The sequence below is a fragment of the Exophiala spinifera genome (assembly GCF_000836115.1).
Source record: "Exophiala spinifera strain CBS 89968 unplaced genomic scaffold supercont1.5, whole genome shotgun sequence".
Taxonomy (NCBI): Eukaryota; Fungi; Ascomycota; class Eurotiomycetes; order Chaetothyriales; family Herpotrichiellaceae; genus Exophiala; species Exophiala spinifera.
This window is the reverse complement of record NW_015622517.1, coordinates 2,757,381-2,779,073: the sequence shown is the minus strand read 5'-3', so window position 1 is coordinate 2,779,073 and position 21,693 is coordinate 2,757,381. Positions and strand designations below refer to the sequence as shown.

At 52.0% G+C, this 21,693-nt stretch overlaps 7 protein-coding genes across 7 annotated transcripts; 3 read left to right on the top strand and 4 right to left on the bottom strand.

Moving 5' to 3' along the window:
* Positions 1 to 542: 542 nt before the first annotated feature.
* On the bottom strand, positions 543 to 1,577 carry PV08_07572 (uncharacterized protein; the record flags this gene model as incomplete). Its single annotated transcript, XM_016381901.1, has 1 exon — positions 543 to 1,577. One exon carries the CDS (start codon positions 1,575 to 1,577, stop codon positions 543 to 545), a length of 1,035 nt encoding a protein of 344 aa, XP_016235003.1.
* An 842-nt stretch (positions 1,578 to 2,419) lies between these two features.
* On the top strand, positions 2,420 to 3,598 carry PV08_07571 (uncharacterized protein; the record flags this gene model as incomplete). The annotated part of the gene is made up of 1 exon (XM_016381900.1): positions 2,420 to 3,598. The coding sequence occupies one exon, from the start codon at positions 2,420 to 2,422 to the stop codon at positions 3,596 to 3,598; it is 1,179 nt and encodes a 392-aa protein (XP_016235002.1).
* A 126-nt stretch (positions 3,599 to 3,724) lies between these two features.
* On the bottom strand, positions 3,725 to 4,712 carry PV08_07570 (uncharacterized protein; the record flags this gene model as incomplete). The annotated part of the gene is made up of 2 exons (XM_016381899.1): positions 3,725 to 4,102; positions 4,275 to 4,712. The coding sequence occupies 2 exons, from the start codon at positions 4,710 to 4,712 to the stop codon at positions 3,725 to 3,727; spliced, it is 816 nt and encodes a 271-aa protein (XP_016235001.1).
* Positions 4,713 to 7,513: 2,801 nt separating this feature from the next.
* Positions 7,514 to 9,708, top strand: PV08_07569 (uncharacterized protein; the record flags this gene model as incomplete). Its single annotated transcript, XM_016381898.1, has 2 exons — positions 7,514 to 9,498; positions 9,567 to 9,708. The coding sequence occupies 2 exons, from the start codon at positions 7,514 to 7,516 to the stop codon at positions 9,706 to 9,708; spliced, it is 2,127 nt and encodes a 708-aa protein (XP_016235000.1).
* A 780-nt stretch (positions 9,709 to 10,488) lies between these two features.
* On the bottom strand, positions 10,489 to 12,503 carry PV08_07568 (calcium/proton exchanger; the record flags this gene model as incomplete). The annotated part of the gene is made up of 3 exons (XM_016381897.1): positions 10,489 to 11,518; positions 11,637 to 12,447; positions 12,500 to 12,503. 3 exons carry the CDS (start codon positions 12,501 to 12,503, stop codon positions 10,489 to 10,491), a joined length of 1,845 nt encoding a protein of 614 aa, XP_016234999.1.
* Positions 12,504 to 13,239: 736 nt separating this feature from the next.
* PV08_07567 (uncharacterized protein) lies at positions 13,240 to 14,505 on the top strand (the record flags this gene model as incomplete). Its single annotated transcript, XM_016381896.1, has 1 exon — positions 13,240 to 14,505. One exon carries the CDS (start codon positions 13,240 to 13,242, stop codon positions 14,503 to 14,505), a length of 1,266 nt encoding a protein of 421 aa, XP_016234998.1.
* Positions 14,506 to 14,772: 267 nt separating this feature from the next.
* On the bottom strand, positions 14,773 to 21,143 carry PV08_07566 (uncharacterized protein; the record flags this gene model as incomplete). The annotated part of the gene is made up of 7 exons (XM_016381895.1): positions 14,773 to 16,947; positions 16,999 to 17,699; positions 17,748 to 17,761; positions 18,015 to 19,350; positions 19,747 to 19,978; positions 20,028 to 21,011; positions 21,078 to 21,143. The coding sequence occupies 7 exons, from the start codon at positions 21,141 to 21,143 to the stop codon at positions 14,773 to 14,775; spliced, it is 5,508 nt and encodes a 1,835-aa protein (XP_016234997.1).
* Between the last annotated feature and the right edge of the window lie 550 nt (positions 21,144 to 21,693).

Here is a 21,693-nt window from a genome sequence, read left to right as displayed (position 1 = left end):
TGAAATGAGTGTAATCAACGTCAAGGGGAGGGTGTGTGTGTGTCGGTGTGGAAAGGGATACTTGATGACAATTACGATGAGCATGACTACCTGAGGTAGCTATAAGCATGTCCACCACTATACCCATGAGCGTGACCATAGCTACGACTACGATAGAACAAAATCTTCTATCACTGCCATTGTGTTCTATCGGTCGATTCGATTTCACTGTGACTCGACTCCTCATCGTCTCAGGCATGATCGATCAGACCTTTAGGACTAGAGCACCCCGGTTAGGGGGGAATGCAGCAGTAACACGAACTTCACGTCATTTTGACTAGAATTTTCATTTTTCGTTTTTCATTATCACCATCAGGATCATGAAATCTACCGTCTCAGGTCATGTCGATCACTCTATGAAGTTCTTTCTCGTAGTTCACATGCACCTTTTGATCGTCCATGACGTCCGCCGTGAAACACTGGACGCTGCCCCCCTTTTCACGGCGTCCGCCCTCAAAACACTACCTGCACACGACACTCAACACGTATGTCAAACTTCCCACTCAGGGACGACTCCAGACATACGTGATGTGTGTGCCACTGAGGCCCGATCTTGGCTTGACGGGGACGTGGGTGACCGAAGTTCTCATCCAGCGGGACCCGCTCAGCTGACACTTATATCCTTCGATGATGGGGATGGAACAATCAGGCATGTTGCCCACCAAGGTGATTTGCTTGAGGCTTGAGGTGGCGATGAGAGGCGGATAACGGGGGGTGGCCCTTCTCGACTTCTGGACGAAATTGTCGAAATTGGGCCGTGACGATAGCATCTCGATGAGCGTGACGCCTCGCAGCAAGCCGCGCCACAGCCCCCGGGGGATGACCTCTTGAGCCGAAGCGTCGGCCGTCATGACAGAGATGGACAGGGATAAAGTTGGCGGGGCGGTCTGGTCCTGGCTCTCGTCGTCGTCGTTCTGGCTCTGATTCGGGAGGAGGAGGAGGAGGAGGTGGTGGTGGTGGTGGTGGCGGCGGTCCAAGAGGCATACGTGTTCTTCCAACGTGCATGCTCTGCTCAATTCGACGGCGGCACCCAGGAGAAAGCCAGATCGTTCGAACTTGAACGTCGCCTGTTCGAGTTTTGGCGCGTGGTACGAGAGATGGTCGACGCTCGAAGCAAAATAGTACACGGGACCCAGACCGACGCTTTCGATTGTCAGTTTTTTGAGGAATTTGTGCACCCCGTTGCTTGGCTGAGGGATGCTCGCGTCTGGAAGACCCATTGCCGGCCTACGCGCGTACGACCTCCTGGAAGCTACCGCGAAGGACACGGGCACGATGTCATAATGCAACATCGTAAAGGTGTTGTGGAGGTAGAAGGTTTCGCTGTTGAGGAGCGCAATCGTTTCGTCCCGCACCTGTCTGTTGACCCGGAGAAGCCCTGGAGGTTTGTAGCCTCGGGTCTTCCGCCTGGTGAGATGGCCATCAACAAACTTTAGTGCGATAGGACGGTGATGATAGACCACGTGTTCGTACACCTTGAGCCGTAGCTCAGGGAGAAGACGAGTCAAGAAAAGGGGGGACGAGGTATCTGGGGCCATGATTCTCTCAGACGGTTCACGAGGCTGTGCTGTGCTGGGTGGGTTTGGTGCGCTGCTTTAAACAACAAGGAGGAAGGAGAATAAGGGGGTTTAAAGTGGCGTGGGAGGTGCTTTTGTATGTCTTGCCTTTTCACAGTGAATGGAATCATGAATGCGGTGAATTCATGTTATTAGTATCAAGGTACTTCACCTCCATGACCTAGCGGGTGACGCTCTGGCTATCGTCGAAAAAAAAGCTGGGATCGTTCACGTCTGCATTGTGCGAGACACGCAACAACAACAACAGAATGGAGAGGTTCATAATAACTCAAGCTACCTTTGAGGGTGCTGAATTGTTGAGAAAGCAATCTATGGATTATCAAGAATGAAGAAAGTCCAAAAGAAATGAATGCGAGTCATGTACTTTAAAGATTGGAGTTCCTCATGACTTGGGTCGACGCGTTAGTTAGATCGTGGAGGCGATCTGCAGGGACCGATCCCGATCTCCAAGGACCAAGATGCGATGTAAGCATCGATCAACCTCTGATCTCGAACTCGTACGACGGGAGAGCTTCAAACCCGAAATCGGTAGTATCTTTATACCTAGCGGACGAGCGACGAGTCTATAGAGATGAGGCCCTTGAAATAACGGACTCAGCGCTGCAGTCTCTGGAACTTCTCATCCCACCTGAGAAAAAGATAGCTCCCCCTATCATTCCATCCAGCCTTCGTCGCTGCATTCAGTCAACCGTTCACTCATAGTTGATGACATCACTATCTTGTCCTGCCAGGCTATCCGTGCCCAAAAGTTCGTCTGCTGTTTGAGACCATACGTTCCTGTCGACCACCGGTTACGATTCCAGATGTCCAGGTCCACGCGTGCTGCGACGGCCGCAGCGCGAAGAGTGACCCTGAATGGCGCGGTGTCGCCCCGTCTGCCCAACAAGGAAGAGGAGGATTTCGAAATACCCATCAAAGAGGAGCAAGAGTCTCCACAGCGCGCCTCGAGGAAGCGAAATGCCGTTGCACCCAGCGAGACCAAGAGCAGGAAGAAGGTCAAGACAGAAGACGGATCCGGCTTAATCAGCCCTCCGCCGACCGACGATACCAAAAAGACGATGACGACGCCGTCGTCGAAGAAGAGTCCCGCCAAAGACCTGCAAGCGAAGAAACTCAAGTCGTACGCGCAGTTTGCGAATAAATCTCCCTTTCCAGACTTCCACCACCCCACGCCCGAGGAGTGTAAAGTAGCGCACCGCATCCTGGCGTCGTTGCACGGCGAACGAGTCCGACCAAAGGAAGTGGTGGCCTCCACGACACGGGCCGGATGCGGCGATTCGCCGTCCGTGTTGGACGCACTCGTGCGGACCATCCTGTCGCAGAACACGAGCGACAAGAACTCGACGAGGGCGAAACTGAGCATGGACAAGGTCTACGGCGGCTCTGACAAGTGGGATGCCATTGTCGCGGGCGGACAAGCAAAGTTACAGGAAGCCATCAAGTGCGGCGGGTTGAGCGCGGTCAAGAGCAAGGTCATCATCGGCATTCTACAACAAGCGTATGAAAAGTACGGGGAGTACTCTCTGGACCATCTGCACCAGGCGTCGAGCGACGACGCCATGCGGGAGATGCTGTCATTTCAAGGCGTCGGCCCCAAGACGGCCAGCTGCGTGTCGCTGTTCTGTCTCCAGAGGGAGAGCTTCGCCGTCGACACACACGTCTGGCGCATCACGGGCCTTCTCGGCTGGCGGCCGAAGAGCGCGAGTCGCGATGAGACGTATGCACATTTGGACGTCATGATTCCTGATGAGGACAAGTACGGATTACATATATTGCTGGTGACACACGGTAAGAAATGCGACGAGTGTAGAGCCGGGGGAAAGAACCTGGGGAAGTGTGAACTGAGAAAGGCTTTTAGAAATGCCAAAGTCAAGGGCGAAGCTGGCGAGGACGCCAAGCAGGAGGAGGTGGACGCGATAAAATGGGAGAAAGAAGAGGATGAAGAAAACAAGGAGCCAGCAAAGAAGAGGCAGAAGAAGTGAGGCGTTGACCATTGTAACGGTCATGTATCTGAGAACTCGACAAGTGTATAACACCCAATGTATACGACGCGCTTTCACGACGATAGTATGATACCTGGCATAGATAGGTTGTATTCACTACATTTGCTACTTGGCTTGTTCTAGGTCCGCACTCATTTCCACCTCCCGATATAAGGGTGCCCGCCTAGACATATCCCTCTTACTCCTTTTGGCATCTCCTGTGTATCTCTGCCTAAGCCATATCAAGGCCCATACTACGAAGAAGATAACGATGATCCCTGCAGCTATGCCGAAGCAATATCCCGCCACCTTGCCCGAGCCAGTGGACGGGTCAAGAAAGCTGTACACGTAAAAGTGCTGGGTAGCATGTGTAAGGTATGCGAGGGCGAGGTACAAGAGGAGAAGAATGATCAGTCCGACGAGGTGAAGGAGAGGCGGAGTGTGAGTTGCAGGCAGAACGAGTTCGCAGAGAGCGAAAAGCGAGTTGAGGGCATGCCGCGAGATCTGGTTTCGATTAATAACATTATCCCGTCGTCAGCATCTGATATGTATCGATGAATGGAGTGAATGGATGAGGACGAGGACGATGAGGATTGAGGACAGGGAAAAGAGCCACGGGGGACGGGGAAAATGCGAAGAAGCAAGATTGACAGGTACATACTAGGTAGGTACTTACATTTGTCCAACCGTCAAACACAACGGGGAACCATGGCCCATCGTACAACACCGCCCAATAGACGATGGTCACGAGGAACGGCAGCGTTACGACGGTGGTGTAAAAGAACGAATGCAGCGCCTGGAGAGCGCGCGGCCAGGACTCGAGCCACGATCGGCCTCGGAGCGCATATACGAGGGTGTGTACGCCTGCGACGAGGCTGTAGAAGAGAATCCCCCAGTACGTCAGGACGGTGAAGTAGCTGAATTCCTGGCCGATGAGGTACGAGGCTGAGTGGACGCCGTCGTATATCCAGTTTGTCAGGACTGTGGCGAGGCAGTATGTGAAGAGCAAGAGACGCACGAGGGCGAGGGCGAAGGGCGGGAGGAGCCAGGAGGTCGTGAAGGGATAGATGGACGCCGGGACGAGGCTTTGGGGTCTGAGGTCAGGCTTGTGCATCTTTTGGTGAGGTCTGAAGAAGGCGTTGGAGAGGTTCTCGGTGTCCGGGGAGTCTATGCCGTTAGCCAGCCTGCGGCCATGGTTGTAACTTGTGAAGTTGTGAGACTGATCGAACTGGTGGCTACTGAGAAGAAAGGCGGACAGCGGGTAGGTGTCATCGTACTCCGCGTTAGGATGTTGTTTCCAGGATGTGTGCTGAATGCGGGCTCACTAGTGCTAATAACTTGCAGGGACTCAGGGAGGCTTGGAACGAAGGGATTTGCGGGGAAGGGCTTGTGATCAGCATTGCCTGAGAGAGCCTTGCATCGACGCTCACGGAAGGCTGTTTCTAAAGTTGAGATGGCGGGAGATGGTCGATGGTCATCGATTCAGATGTCAGTACTCGTACTTGTCTTGCGGACAGGTGAAATCATCCCTTCAGCAACATACCTTTACCTTCAAGCATTGTCAATGTTCGAGCGCAGTGTGGAGGTCCAAGGCAGCTTGCAAATCAGTCCCTCTTTAGGTCGATTCCACCCGGAACGAAGAGATCGGAAGTCTCGTATTTCTTTACGAACCACTATTGTCCTTTGGAAATTTGATCAGCTTTTCATCCTCCACATTGGCTATCGACCTAATGCAGCCTTACCCATTCGCGACTTATTCCCGGGATGCGGAGTACGTCTTCGCAAATTTATTGCATCGGGGTCACTCATGCCAGGAGACAAGGGTATGGAAGATCACTCATTATTTCCGGTGCAGGAACGATATCATAGGCCATGACAGAAGGACGGAAATCTGGCTGGAAACGATTCAATATTGGCAGAGGCTTGCAACGCAGCAATAACTTTACAGTATGAGCCAAAGGTGCAAGACGGCGCCTGGCAATCCAATTTCGCGAACTAACTTTTCCATGGCCGGCGTCGCTGCTAATGGACTATGGGTCATGGCACTTACTGTTTTGAGTCTGGGAAAACAACCCAACAGATGGATAGCTTTTTGTCCCTGGGATACAGGCGATTTCCTAAACAGGGTACACGAGAGCCACAAGAACACGTACTGTAAGTCTTGAGCAGCAGCTACAACAAGAACCCCCTTCTCGTCCCCTAGGTATTGAGTACGAGCATACTCTATATCTGCACTCTAGAGTATACGAATACTCTCGATCCAGAGCTTTTTGTACGGTCATGTCTTGTGTGTCATCGGTCGTCCTTCTCCTCATACTCCGAATTATTTTATGTCATGAATACGGGGATGTTAATCTTTCAGTGGAGAACATTTGCTGCTGGATCGTCCGTCCAGAGAATTGGGATCGAATACAGATATCTAAGAAGGACTCGTCGGTAGACTGTCCGTACCCCGGTGGAAGTAGGTATGCACAATGGCAGACGATGATTCGCTTATCGATTTTGTCTTGGGTGTGTCTGAGATCAACAAGGCAAGTCCTTGTATGTTCCACTGCGTCACACTCGGGGGATGTTTTGGTGTCACAGCTTGGGAGGGTGAGACACAGTGGTGGGAAGCAGAAAGATTTTTAGATCAGTAGGTTACACCGTCATCGCATGCATGCGCCACACTTCTGGCTCGACTTTGCTTAGCAATGCTTGAAGCTGCTGTGAACTCTTGGGTTTTGGATCAGAGCCAAGTCATTGAACTGCACGGCAGCGGGCTTGAAGGTTTGCGCTCGGACTCGAAGACTAAACTGCCATGTGCTATGGAGGACTCGTTGTTGGACTCTGGAGTGATGGTCTGTGCGGCTCCGTACGAGGATTCGATATGGTGTCGGGTTGGAGTGGTCCAAGAAGAGGTCAAGTACAGGACTCTGGCAGCAGTCAATCTCAATCGCATGGCCGTGCGCTGACCGTTGTCCAGTCGAAGGCGGCTACTCGGGACGGATAACAGTGCGCACTGACTGGCGACTCGAGGGTGTTCTCAAGGGTGCACTGGTGGTCTGTGGGAGACGCTGGATAAAGCCCCCTGATTTTCGGCGCATCCAGCCAAAAGAGCCAAAGCCTGGAGCAGTATGAGGTGGGTGGGCAGTTTGGCTTGCTGGAGTGCAGCTGGTGGCGCTGACGGGCGCCGGCGACTGGCGGGCTCCATGCCACCGTCGGCCAGACAGGGGCCCCCATGCAAGCTCCCAGCACTTGAACCGTTGATGGGTACCCAGCCTACAGGGGGGAGGGGGCAAGAGTTCGTCCTCATGGTCGCAATGCCCTGCCCGCTGATACAACCTCTGTATGATTTTCTCGGTACGCGAATTCCTTCGCTCGCCGTGCTTCTTCCCATCCTCAATCGGCACATCATACACACTTTCGTTTGCTGATCACTCACTGCACAGGGCACGAGTAGTGTAGCTTCCCTACCTCGATCATTTGGTGTTTTTAATGTCGACCCCCGCCATCGATCGGCCCTCGATTCTTCCTCGTCACCTGCGACTCCTTCCATCCAAACCACTCGCTAACGTCGCTCAATAACCGAAAACCCTCTCCTATACCCTTTCATACGACCGATTCCGATCCTCACCATAGTGACAAATCCGCAGCGACTCTGTCACCAGGGTCTACCTTTTTCTCAAAGCTGAACCGAACGACTGCGACCCTCCGCTCGACCGTTTCTGGCCCATTGCCCATCATTTCCGCCCAGTCACGGCTGGACGATCTGCTCAGCCACCGGCCCCCTCCCCAACCGTATTAATCGTCTCATTGAGCGGCAAACATCTTTTCCATGCTCACTGGCCTCTGCAAACTTGGGACAATCAACACACTACAGAGATTCGCATATTGCAAATCACGTCGCTTTGTTGAGCCAGTCCGAGATACAGAATGACCACATCGAAGAGGCCCAGTTTCATTGAGCTCCCTAAAGAGACTACTCGCACATCTAGTGCCCTGTCAAAGAATGGTCTCGTCTCACCACGAATCCAGCATTTCGATGGCGAAGTCCCTCCCGCACTCTCGCCTCTCGATGCCTTCGCCGCCAGGAGTCGGAGACTGGCTAAAGAGTTGGAGGAAACGAGGAAGGCTGGAGAGAGACGGTTAAGCAGACTACCACCACAGATCGTCACAGAATCATTGATTGAACATCAAAACAATCGGCCACCCATATTTCGTGCCCTGTCCGATGGGCTGGATACTGTTCCTCCTCTACCCACTATGGATAAGGATCGCGCAGGAAGTTTCCCGCGCGTAGCGAACCCCTTGGACCGGCCTTCGTCGCAGCACGTTCGGATGAGCACTATGGTGTCGCCGACGGAGCAACGACGGAGCAAGGCAAATGCACAAGACTATTTCGGGGCACCTCGAGTCGAGTCTCCGCCTCCTATAGACACAAGAGAGCCGTCAAGCTCATCCAGCCCTGTGCTGAAGTCCCACGCAAGTTTTCCATACCAACCCTCGAATCATTCTCAGTCCGATCTGGGCCTCGCGCCTCCATCAAACAGGCTACGACCATATCACGATGCTTCGGACGACGATTATACCAGTTCCAACGCTGGTTCCACATTTTCGCAGTCGAGGCAGCTTTCCGCTAGTAGTGGAGTGTCTGCACCTCACTCTCCGATATCTCCTTATGCCGTTTCCCATGGCAGGACTGATTCCCGCGGTTCGCTGGGCTCACCCACTCTCTTCCCAACCAGGAACTTCTCGCGCCCAATGAGCTCTGCGAGTTTGACCAATCTCAATGCTGACAATAGTCCCTCACGGGGGCCGATGGCCATGCAAATGAGCCATTTACGAAATGCTAGTTCTTTCGACGGATCTAGATCCTTGCCAGGATACCTGGCTGGGGAGGCTTCCTCCTACACGCATGCTACGTATAGCCTGCCCCGGGGGCGGAGGGTATCCAATAGAGCCTCTCGCATCTTTCAAGGCCTCTCAACACCGCATTTCGAGTGGCAGGAGCCTATGTTTCCTGGCACTCCACCCCTAGAAGGTAGTAACAGCAGCGAACTTCCCGTCCCTTCCCCTATGGCATCTGCAAGACCCAGCCGAGAGGAGACGAGTCAACAAAGGTCAGGATTCTCTTTTGAATTCGACTCAGAACAAGCTCTTGCGTCTAGAGAAACAACCCACCCACAATCGGCATCATATACGCCCACCGGGTCTGTGAAATCAACTGACTCGAACCCGAGACCGTCATTAGGGGAGCTTCCCTTGACAAATGTGTTCATGCCACCACCGCCACCCCCTTTGTCTCCAGTGGTGGAGGCTTCCCAGTCGTCAAGGTCTAATAGCACAATTCGGCCATCTACTGCTCGTACTATCAGCAACTATCAGGGACTATCAGCTGAAGACCATGTCAACAAGGCTATCGAGCTTCATGAGCACGGCGATTTGAAAGAGTCGACGTACCACCTCAGAATCGCAGCCCACAAAGGTCACGCGACTGGGATGCTACTCTATGCCCTAGCCTGCCGTCATGGTTGGGGGATCAGAGCGAACCAGAAGGAGGGTGTGCAGTGGCTCCGCAAAGCCGTGGATTGTGCCATGTCAGAGGTAGCTGAAGACGAGAATCCAGCTACCCGAAAACCGGGAACCGACTTCCACGACATGAAGACACATCGAGCACAGTTTGCCCTTAGCATCTACGAGCTCGGCGTGTCGCATCTCAATGGATGGGGCATCGAGCAAGACAAGGCTTTGGCGCTGCGCTGTTTTGAAATTGCAGGCAATTGGGGCGATACTGATGCGCTGACGGAAGCCGGATTCTGTTACGCCGAGGGGATCGGTTGCAAAAAGGACATGAGGAAAGCTGCCAAGTTCTACCGCATGGCAGAAGCAAAGGGGGTCAGCATGGTTGGAAATAGCTGGTGAGTTTGATCAGGTGTGCATGTGTTGTTTCTCTCGACATGGCTAATGGAGTTCTTTCACAACATAGGATTCACAAAGAAAAGTATAATGACATTGATGATGAGAGAGAAGGTCGATCAACATCCACAGCCAAGTCGTCTTTGGAGAAGCCACGCAGCAAGTCAAAATCGCGTGGTATATTCGGTCGAAAGAAGTCAACCAATGCTTGAAAGAAACGAAGATGTCGTTTTGATAGTAGAGGTGGTTGCGGTATACATACTTGTACGTCTGTGGGGGTAATATTAATGCCAATCTCGCTCTGTGAGCGAGCTGTTAACTCGGTATGACTTGTATTCTCTTGTTTTTGGCATTCTATCAACAAAGGAGGGTTTCTTGAAGAAACGACAACGAGGTACGCCGCAAGTTGTACGTATTTATGATGGCTTTTGCAGATGGCTGCCGTATAAACCTACGCCTACATCCGTAAGATACTTTGTTACTCTTTGGTAGAAGTAGCTTTTGCTGTTTGGGTACATGAACCGTCTTGGTGACGAACGTGTACACACAAATGAAGGGTGTTGGAAATGATATAACATAAAGTTGGCCTTTGGCACCCGGTACATATGATAACGCATGAGCTTGAGTATCCTGTGCTTTGAGCGACATAGACTTTGTCGTATGGGGTTCTGTACGTAATCTATAAAGAGTAGACCATATGGCCTTGTGCTGTATAGAAACGGAGTTACTCTTGCGACTCATCCTAGATACATACCTCAGGTAATAGAGTCACTGGGTACAATTGAAACCCTCTCAGGGGAGTGTCAGTAGCTAGCTGTGGTTGGACAAGGTAGAGTTATGTCCCGATTGTCACTCACTACCCATCTACAGAGGCGGAGATGTCTTCTGGCCACTGCAATCCCAACGTGCAGAGATAGATATGCCTTATTTATTACTGTCTATTACCCGGGTAGGTGGGCACGCAGGTGCCCCTTCAGGGGCAGGTATAATCATCAACGGACACAATACGTGGCCAAGGCGACAATGACATAGACCTTCACCAGCAGGGCGCCCGTGAGCCAATTCGACTTCCCTTCCTGCACGACGTAGGCCACGACGATGACAAAAGCAAAGGAGACGACGACCGGAAACCCGTCAAAGTCCAGCGTCATTTCCTCGTTGGCCATGGCCCAGGCGATCATGACCAGCAGGGGCACGATGAGCAGCGCGACCTGCATGCACTTGTCGAGGGTGAGCGAGATGCTGAGGTAGAGCTTGTTCCTGGCGGCGAGGAAGATGGATTCCGGATCGTTGGAAAGGAGGGGGAAGATGACGAAGCCGACAAACGTCTGGGAGACGCCGGCCTGCCGCACCATCTTCTGGACGCTGCCTATGGCGAAGTCGGCGTTGAAGGCGACCAGGACAGTCGAGACGATCAGGGTCACAAAAGCGGCGAGAAAGGACAATACGGGGGTCTCTTCCTCCTCCGCTTCCACGTCGTCGTCGTCGTCGTCGTCGTCGTTGCCGCCGCCGTCTTCTTCTTCACGGTACTCATCCTCCGGGGAGTCCTCGATCTGTTCGCGGCGGGCAGCGGCGACCGGTGGCGATGGGCGCAACTTGTCGGGCACGACCACGCGCGTCGACTTTTTAATGGCTACTTTGCGCGGCCTCTCGCTGGGCTTGTCGAACAGGCGCCTGTGCATCTTCAGTTGGAAAAGAAGGTACAGCGCGTACGAAACCAGGATCATGATCGACGTGCCCCGAGACTGGACGACGATGTCGTGGTCTGTGATGCCAGCTACCATGAGGCGTGACGCCGTGGGCACGACCAGACTGATGACTGCGAGCAGGAGCATCATGCTGACAGTCTGCGCGACGGTGACGTTGAAGGTCTGCTCGATGCGGTTGATGCCTCCAAAGAAAAAGCACAGGCCGGTCATGAACAGCAAGTTCGAGATGATGCTTCCGAGGAGCGACGTCTTGAGGATCGTCATCTGCTTGTGCTTCAGGAGGAGTACCGAGGAGATCAGCTGCGTAGCGTTGCTATTACCTTATCGTCAGCATTCTGCTCCTTGGGATCACACACGGTTGTTGTTTCGTGTTCCCTGGCCAGGTAGGTGATTGCAAGGTAGCGATGAGGGACGTAAAGGTAATTACCAACCTGAATGTTATACTGAGCAATGCTCCTTGTAGCTCTCCCAAGCGGAAAGTGATCTGGTCGACCGCGAAAGATATCATCAGCGTGGACGGGATGATGGCGACAAAGTTGATGGCGAAGACAGCTGCCGCATCCACGTTGGCATAATTGAGCGCGAAGCCGACCGGGACCAACAAGAACAGCACGTTGATCCAAGAACCGAACACGGTCGCGCGGATCTGTGACCAAGTGGAAAATACTTGGACAGCCTCTTCACGTCCGTTATGGTGGTCGCTTTCTTTTTCTTTGTCGGCCTCTTTTTGGAGCTGCGAGTCCGGATTGAGTTTTTGAGCGGCCCTGCGAGGGTGCAGAATGTCCGTTGAAGGTTCACCACCGCCCTCCTCATCCTGATTCTCTACCTTTGACGAAGGGGAAGGAGACTCTCGGACCCCTGGCTTCTCGGGGTCAATCTCTTGGACTGCGGGAGTTTCAGGGTTTGCTGGATTGTCAGTGCGCTCTTCGTGCTCGGAAAAGTAGTGTTCGGGACTTGATGTCCTCTGAATTTCAGCCTCGGTGTGAGAGGCCTCTAGAGTGGAGGGTGCAATGCCGTGCGACGGCCTTTCACTTGCGGGCAAGATCGCATGCGACTGTCCGCTGGAACGTCGATAGTGGTTCGAGTGGTCTGTCTGTACGATTCTGAGAGGTGCAGCACTGCCCGGGGACACACTTTGCAGAGTATTTGCCCTGTCAGGGGGCCTCCATCTACCAAAAGGGTTCCTGCGAGGGCCATCATCGGAGTACCAAGCCGCATGTTTAGCCTCACGTCGGAACTTGTCTGAATCAAAATCAGTAACAGCATCAAATGCTCTAGTTTGCTGGAGACGTACGCATAACGGGATATTGAGAGGTTGTTTGGACTGTTCCTTATGTTTATGGGCATCCGTAATGAGAGATAAGTTATCGAAGAGGAGGGAGAAGGTGACAGCTCTTCAGGTCCTCCGTACTCAAGGACCGAATCCAGCCTCATTGTGATGGCGTTATAGGGCGGCTGTGTGCATGCTATCCCTGGTCGTAAAGGGACCCTAAGGGACCCTGCTCGACCCTGCTCGACCAGCCTTGTTTACTTGGAGGCGCATTCTGGGAGCGTGTGGCAGAACCAAGCAGACGTCTGCGTCTGCAGTTACGAGCCTAGTCTCTTCCACCCGGGGGTAAGGACGAGCGATTGGGGGCCTAGTTGAGGGTGAGGGATTGAGAATTAATTCACGGCTGGTGAGGCTGGACAAAAGTGCTTCTGCTGAAACACATGTTCACAGCGCGGATCAAGGACAAAACAGCTTATATAAGGTTTGCGACCGAACAAAACTACGTGCCCCGTATCACGTACCCGTACACACACGATGCTACCATGGGCTGTACGCCTTGTGACTCAGAAACTTCATCCAGGACCAAGGTGACCTATGCCGTAAAATTTTCTGAAGGGTATCAGATACATTGTACTCTTCTTCGTCTTGATATTCACCTCCCCCATTTCAACCTTGGTCTCGTACGGTCCCAAAAGTTCTATTTTCAGAGGAAAGCCACGTACGATATCTGCCAATAGTTTCTCGAGATCCACCAATACGAGTCCATGGAGGATATCACGAGTCACGACCAGAACCAGGACGTCAAAAGCGGCCCCGTCACCTCGTCGCAGATCCCGGCCCTACAGAAGAAGTTGGAATCTTTGCTACCGTACTCGATCCCTCTGGTGGAGAGGATCAAGTTCCATCTTGCACATCCCGTCTCCGAAACATCCAGGATATTCGTCGCCGTCTACAACCCGGCGGCCAAAGACACAGCTGCACCATCACCAGGAGGCCCCAGACCCAGCACACACCGTCATACCGTTGGTGTGAGCGACACGTGGCTACAAGATACCACGACCTCGGCCGCTGCACCACCACCATGGTTAGCCGCGCACATAGATCTAGTACACTACGGCCAAACCCAAGTCTGGGTGTTTGCGAGCTGGGAACATCCATCACAGCAGCGGCAGCAGCAGCACACTTACACGCCCGCGCCCACACAGGCGCAAACGGACGCGCACACGCATGTTGAGAGGGAGAACACCACCACCACCACCGGCGGTGGCGGCGAATATGACCCTATCCATGAAGCCCTGGTGACCTCGCTCTTCAAATACATATACACGAGCTTGATCCCGACCATGCCCACGACGCCATCGGGCGAATGGCTCACGCTCCTGCGGACGGGGAAGACGCTGACGACGCCATACTCGCGCACCAAGATCCTCTTCGGCACCGTCAGCGATAAACTATGGCGGTATCTCCCCGACCACGTCCGAGCGAGGATGGACCCAGGGTACCTCAAGTACGTCTTTACGCCCGATAATCCTATTACGGCCACTGAGTCTGCTGCTACTGCTGCCACACCGTTCCGTCTCCCTCAAGGCTATACCTTCACCACCCTCCTCCCGACGCATCTGCAGACGGTGCTGGACAGGTCGTCCATCCCTCGCACGCTGTCCACACTGTCACAGTACGTCAACGTAGGCGTCCTGCACATGTCCAGCGGCCCCGACCCTGTCGCGTGGGGCTTCTTGGGCAAAGACGCGAGCGTATCCAGTCTGCACACCGAACCCGACCACCGTGGTTTGGGTCTAGCTGCGTGTGTGACTCGAGAGTTGATTCGGCGTCAACACCAAAGACAGGCATCGGATCTCAACCACGAGGACGAGGAAGACACAACAGGCCGAAGATGGGCCCATGCCGACGTTTCACAATCTAACTTGTCGAGTCGACGAGTCATGGAGAAGCTTGGTGCTAAGCCCATGTGGAGGGTGATGTGGACGGAATTGGATCTGGAGAAGTTCTTTTATCCGTCCCCGTCCTGACCACTCACCATTGTTCCCAAAGGTTAATTTCGATATTATCACGTTCCAATTAGCGGATCCTAAGGCAATGAAGAAATGACTCTAGACGTTGAGTGACGTGACCCAGGTCAACACAGCCATCTGCTGGTCTCTGTTGTGAACTCAAGTGTACAAATCTAAGTGTCAGATTGACCCATCACACCGGGCTCATGACATCCACTGGCTCCCATACTCGTCTAAATTCGTTCACATACCTTCACCACAATCTTGCTGCACATAGGTTGCCCCTTACTCAACAATCTCGACATATGCATGAAACTCATCGTACAGCCATTGGTCGATGCCTTCCCATTTCTTTTTCTCCTCCTCCTCATACACGCTACTCTGTGTTTGCTCCAGTATTTGATCGCGAAGGTAGCTAGCTTCCTCGTCCGACATGTCCCTCGAAGTTTGATCCAAGTTTTCCAGTGGAGGAGCTACGCTCAATCCACCAGACTCCGGCAATGGTGATCTTTCCCTTCCTGTCCGGGGACTTGTTGTTTCTTGGAACGGCGCAAATAGCTCATCATCTGGTGCCACACTAACGTCGCTGCATGCCAATCGTTCGACGGGACTGCCACTGAAACCGGTGATGAAGACGGCTCCACTAGGACCATAAGCATCACTTGTAGCAGCATTCCGGAGTGAGGGCTCAAAACCACAAAAGCCGACCTCGGAGTCTAGGATGCCTGGAAGATCATCCTGACCACAGCTCGGGGGTTTTATCTCTGGGACTGTATTAGTGATGTTCCGATCATGAGGACCTGTTCCCTTGACAGCGCTCTCAATCGGGAAAATATCAGGGAGGCCGTCTGAGAATATTAAATCATCGTCGAGGTCATCAAGCCCTTGTTGCAGACCATTCGATGTCTCTATTGCGTGAAAATGGCCACTGTTAGGCTGGCTTCGGATCCTGTCAATTTCTCTCAGGGGTCGATCACCCTGATCTTGTGCCGACAGTTTCAATTTCTTGTTGATATGTTCATTGACCTGTATTGAGCTGTTGCCTCCGATGTTGGGATTGGCCTTTGTCTTGGGATCGCAAATCTGCTCGAGAGGACTTCCACGAGTCCTGTCAGGTTCAGATTCTCGTTTGATATGCTGCAAACCCGTAATCTTCATCTGCCTTTTTTCTGAAGCCTTTGGGCGACGCTTAGGTTTTTCCACTCCTTCTTTGCAGCACTTATGTTTGCAGTCCCTGTGATGCTGGTTACAGTCATGCTGACATGTCCACCGTCCGTTAGGAAGCTGGACTGGCTTTCTGTAGGATGACGTGTTGCCACGATTCTCATCTTCATAGCTCAATCTGTGCGCAAATTCCAAAGGGCCTTGTGCCCCATTGGACCTGCTGCTGTTGTCGACTTCTTCTCGGAGTATTTCGTCAATGTCCTTCACACCTGCAATCTCATGCTCCTTCGTTTCTATAGCAAGAAGATCGTGATCATCGATGCCACCGTCGTCAAACTCTTCGTTCTGTCTCTCCTTGGTTTGTTCCATGGCATTGTTGGCGATTCCAGACAAAGATCTTTGTTGCCAGGGAAAAATCGAATTAGGTATGCCCATCAGTCGCAATTCAGCGTACTTGACCGTTCCTGCAATTTCATCGCACATCACATAGCAATTGATACTGCTCGTAGGCCTGGTCAGCACTGCTGATAAGAACACCTCCTGTCCTTCACGCAAATTCTTTGCGCCGAATCTTCGGAAATCTATCAGTGTGCCATCCGAGGTCTCCACTAGTAAACAGATATGGACATCTTTTTTTTTGTACACCAGTGGTGGAGTGTCATTGAGAAAGCCTATCTCGGCAACAAATTTGATTGTTCCACCAGAGCCACGCTTCAAATCTCTACCTGTCTCCTTAATGCACACTCGTAAGTTCGGGAAGCTTTCGAGCTTCTTGAGAAGGTCGCGACCGAACGGAGGATTCTTCCCTAGAACGAGCTCAATACGAGAGGGCTCCGTATTGAGTAGAGTGTCGACGCTGTTGATGGAAGCCGAAGCAAGTTTGCGCACGGAAACTTCCCCAAGGCCTTCCAGTTGTCTCAATTGGCTCGCGGTGTTGTCCCAAACGTGGGCGGCAAGGCTCCGGCCCAGTTCAAGAGCATTTCTCGTGGATACCGAGTCTTTCAAATGAATCTGACAATCAATGATGCATCGGGTGAGGCGATTCGCATGGCTGAAAACTATCGATTTGTCAATCCGGTGCTGCTGATGGTGCTTTCTGAAATTGTCGTTGTCCGGAATCAAGACGTTGCCCAGTTCTGCCTGAATCAACAGTGACACCTTATGAGCCTGGAGTGCCACATCCACCTTGACAGGGAACTTGATCTCGGGTGCTTTGTTGATCTCTTTATAAAACGACTTTTCTCCTGCCATCATGCGAACCTCACGAAATTCCCGGGCTTGAGCTAAGGTCGACAACTGCAAGAGGGTCAGCCAGCCTTAAAACACATCACAGTTCATCTCACATACAATTTCAGACATCTTAGCCTTGGGAGGCAGGGCAATGAACGACTTCATTGTGTCAAAATTTATATAGTATCGTGCCATGGTCTGTCCGTATTCAGTTGATATAAGTTGAGCCTGTTCGTTAACGAGGCCGGCATTCTTGAGTAATGCAATATCTTTGCCGCACAACTGTTCCAGCTGTCCCAACAGATCATCCTCGAGATCTGTGTCGACTCCCTCTTTGAAACGATAATGGGAAGGGTTTTTCTTCATGCGGACGTACAAAAATGTGCTCGCAAGCCACGCCTTTGCTGTGGACAAGTCATACACAGTCCCGAGCCCAATCTCGGCGTTGAGATGTTCGATCAGGTTCTGGTGCAGACAACTCTCAAGAATGCCTTCTCCTGACACCATTTTCTCATATTTTTGAACTTTTCCCTTTCTTGTCAATATGACTGCACAAGCAGAAGTTCCGAATTGCGGTCGGCCGGCTCTTCCAAGCATTTGCATCACTTCTAGATCAGCATATTCTTGGACACCATTGTCAGTCCAGGTTGTTGTTCCCTTGAGGATGACTAGATAGCAGGGAAGATTAACACCGACGGCGAGTGTGGAGGTGCTGCAGATGACGCTAATCTGACCGTCTAGGAAAGCTTGCTCGACAGCTCGGCGGTCAGCCTGCGCCAGGCCTCCATGGTGAAATGCTACACCTGCAGCAGATGTGACTGCGGAGTGTTACTGTCTGTCGGGAATCCGGAAACAATGTAGGGTACATGCCTTTGAGATCCTGAGACGTGAATGTTAGCGCCCTTGTTGGGCCTTTCCACAATCGTTGAGACGTGGTTGAGGTTGTCCAGATATTAGCCAGCTTCTTAGCAGTCATCGTAGATGCATTCCGGGTTGGGCAAAAAATCATCACCGGTTTCCCAAGTCCGTGGCGCGCAATTATGTTTGGTAGTCTGTCCAACATCAGCGCCTCGAACAGCACACAACGTCATCGCTGCTAGGTGGCAAAAGGGCGATGCCCTCTTTTCACTTACTGCTGTGTGAGCATTGACTCAAATGCGAAGTCATTCCCTCTCGCTTCGAACCCATAGACATATTTCTTCAACTGGACCGGCCGGAAGCTTTCACCGAAAACCTCCCTCAGCGCTGGGATGTGTTGTAAAGTTGAATTTCGCCCAAGCCATGTGGCGATGTCTTCGGAGTTCGGAACTGTAGCAGAGAGCGCCACGAATCTGATTTTGGCACCGATCGACTTCATTCGAGACACGACCGCCTCTAGGGTGGCGCCACGGTTTTCTTTGAGAATGTGTACTTCATCCACGAGGAACAGTTTCACTAATTGGATCAGTCTGGCGTGGTCTTTCCATTTGCGGGTCACACTGTCCCATTTTTCGGGAGTGGTGATGATGATGTTTGCACTCTGCACGTTGTTCAAATGCTTAGAATCGGTGTCACCCGTCAATTCAGTACAGTGCAAGTTGAGATGGCCAAATTTGGACTGCCAGTCGCGATATCTTTCAGAGCAAAGGGCTTTTGTTGGAGCTTGGTAGACAACCTTGAAATCGCTCCCGGCAGACGCTGCAATTAGCCTGCATATCGCAAGCTCCATGAGGACAGTCTTCCCACTGCCGGTAGGAGAGGATACCACTAGGTTATCATCAGTACCGAAAGCACTTGCGAAACATTTTGATTGAACTGCATTGAACCACTCAAACTTGAAGACCGAGCGTAGTCGATCAGGCAGAGTTGTCGTAGCAATCAGCTGTATCCCCTGAATGATAGGTGTCGACGAGAACTGATCAGAAGAGGTCACCTTGTGAATTAGATCATCGCCAGCAAAGGACTGCTCTAACAAATAATTCGTGCTCTCCGCCTTCGCGAACTTTATGTGTTGACGATGTTGCAACATGCGCATTGTTGGACTGGTCAGAACAGGAACGGTTGGAGAGCTCAAAGGGTGAAGCGCAGGAGCGCGGTCGTGTCGGTTATGTATGTTCACGGGGCACCGTTTGACCTCAGAAGACATGCTGGCTGGTCCAGCACTGCCTGTGTTCATTTTTGGGGTATGCAACGGCCATGATATGTGAGCGCCTGAGAAATCCGAGCTGCGATGATTCGGCGGAACATCACTGATTCCTTCTAAAAGGTGCAAATCTGTCAAAGGTAAGTCTGGTTCTACACAGCATATCTTGTCCTCACCAAAGTCGTCGAGGTCGTCATGAGAAGCCAAGACAGGACCAGTGCTCCTCGTAAGTGCCTGAAGCAGTGAGTCTGGAGCAGGATTGCGGCCACTGGCACCAGAGGAAGGGGGTTGACAAGTGGCCTGTGTATGCCTCGTAGAATTCATGAGCCCAGGTTTTCCGTTCCTTGCTAGACTCTGTGCGGTGGCCAAGGCATATATCGCAGCAGACAGAGGACAGAAAATGGCATCTTAGCAATTCGAGCAGGTCAGATAGATATGTACCTATGGACAGGGAAGGTGCAGGTCAATTGTTCAGCGCAGGTACAAAGTGCCATAAGGACCGCACGTGACCATATTGATACCTCGAGACTGCCATTGTGGTTTGATTTTGTGAGGATTCTGAGTCTGTCATGCTTGGTATAAAGTTGTAGTATTAATACAGCCTCCTCAAGTACCATTCAGCATCCATGTTGGTCATCTGTGGGTATCCTGGAAATCCTCCGCCTCACTCGTCAAGTCATTGTCATCGGAGACATTGTTTCAATCATCGTACTTTGGGAAATAACTAGCAGACTCATTCTTACGCTTCTTCCGATTAGGAGAACCCGGACGTGATGTCGCCATCGCAGTCTCCTCCTGGCTGAGGGGTGTTTTTGGTATCTGGATGGACATATCATTCATGTCCAGCGTATCACCCTGTTCTGACTTCTCATCGCTGTATATCTTGATTGACGGCGGCGGAGAGGAGTGGAGGCGAGCTTCCTCCGTATTATATAAGATGGTAGAGACGAGGACGATGGATGCCCCTAATAGAAACTGAATACTTGTCAGCAGAAGAAAACTGATCGAGGTCGCTGCTACATACGTGGCTTGTCAAGGAGTTATCAAAGAAGACAAAACTCGCTAAACTACTGAGAACCATGCTAATGCTCAAAGCGAAATTTTTGGCAATGTTGTCGGCGTAAAAGATCGCAAAAGCCGCCAGGACGGCGCCGATTGTTTGTATGAGGATAGACGCTACAACAACCGAATTGTAGCCGACGAAGAATCCATATTTGGCGACAGTTTCGCCATCCAGGAAAATGATGCCGATGAAGAAAGCGGGGAAAAGAGAGTAGACAGACAGCTGGACATTACGAATCCAGATGGAGGTGGCCTTGGGAGACTCCTTCATGACCTTTTCAAAATAAACGCCAGCAAGGCCCGAAGTAATGCATACGCCGAGGACAGCAAGTAATCCTGCGGAGGCGTCCATGCCTGGCGAATCAAGAGCAAGCTCGTCTTCTTCAATTCCCTCGTATGTAGCGGATCTCTTATTGAGGTGGGAACCGTGTCCTGCAACCTTGAAATGTTCTCGTAAAGGGTTCGAAGACCTCGGCACATAGACTCGAGCATGATGATTCGAGGCCAGTGAAGTGGTGGATTCTTGTGGCCATGACACTATTCCCACTCCAATCATCAAGAGGACGAGTGATACCCATTGCCTTGCCGAGAGAGATTTTCGCAGGATCATGACACTGAAGACCGCTGTAACAAAGATTTTGAATTGATATGTGACGTGGAATGTGGCCGCATCGAGGTTGGAAATCCCAACGTATTGTAGACTGTTTGCCAGCGTGTACAGGCTTGCCGGAATTGCAAGCTTCCAAGAATCGCCTCCAAATATGGCGTTGGCAAGTGTTCGCAAGAGTGAAGTTGCTGTCGTGGTTTGAGGGACCGACAGGGAGATCTCGTAAAGGGACACGGTAAGACAAAAGACAAGTTTCAGAACTTCGACGAGGAAGACAGCCGTGGAGGGAAGATAACGGTGCCCGTCTGGCGTCGGCATGACTCGAGAATAGTGAAGAAGCTGCGTTTCAATCCTGTTAGCTGGGCTCGTCGTTGCGAGGATCGCGATCCTGCGATGGCTGCATACCAGGATAAAGACAGAAAATTGTATCGTCAACTGCCATGCGGTGTTAGCATCCTCTAGTCGCAACATTGTCAGTTCTCCTACGGTGCTAAGACATAACCTCCGTAATGATGCTCCCATAAACCTGGGTTGGCTGCCCATGCGGTCTGTACCCATACTGCGATATTAATACGGTGGTGCTTCTTTGGTCTCCGGAATGGGTGTAGAGATGCTCTGACTGCCCGTCGCCTCGACCTATTCGTCCTGCACCAGGCAGGGAACACGGTCTCTTTCGAAAAAAGGAAACAATGACCAAAAGGAGTGGACGGGTCTTTGGTCGGATTGAGGCTCTTCGCGTGCGTTGAACCGCTGAGGAGGAGGACGATGAAAGCGTGGAATCCCAAGGTCACCCGACACCGCAACAATGAAGAAAAGTCAGCATGACCTGGAAGACGTGAAGTCACGAAGCAATAGTGGTAACGATTGGCGAATGAGTGGAATGGTACCAGGCGCGTCGATTGGGTTGTTTTTCAAGATGCAGTCTTGAACTCGTACTCGTACTTCTCCCGTCCTCCTCACCGCGGATGGGCTTTCCTGCGGATTCGCTAATTGGGGCGCACCAGGCTTGCCGGATGCAGCC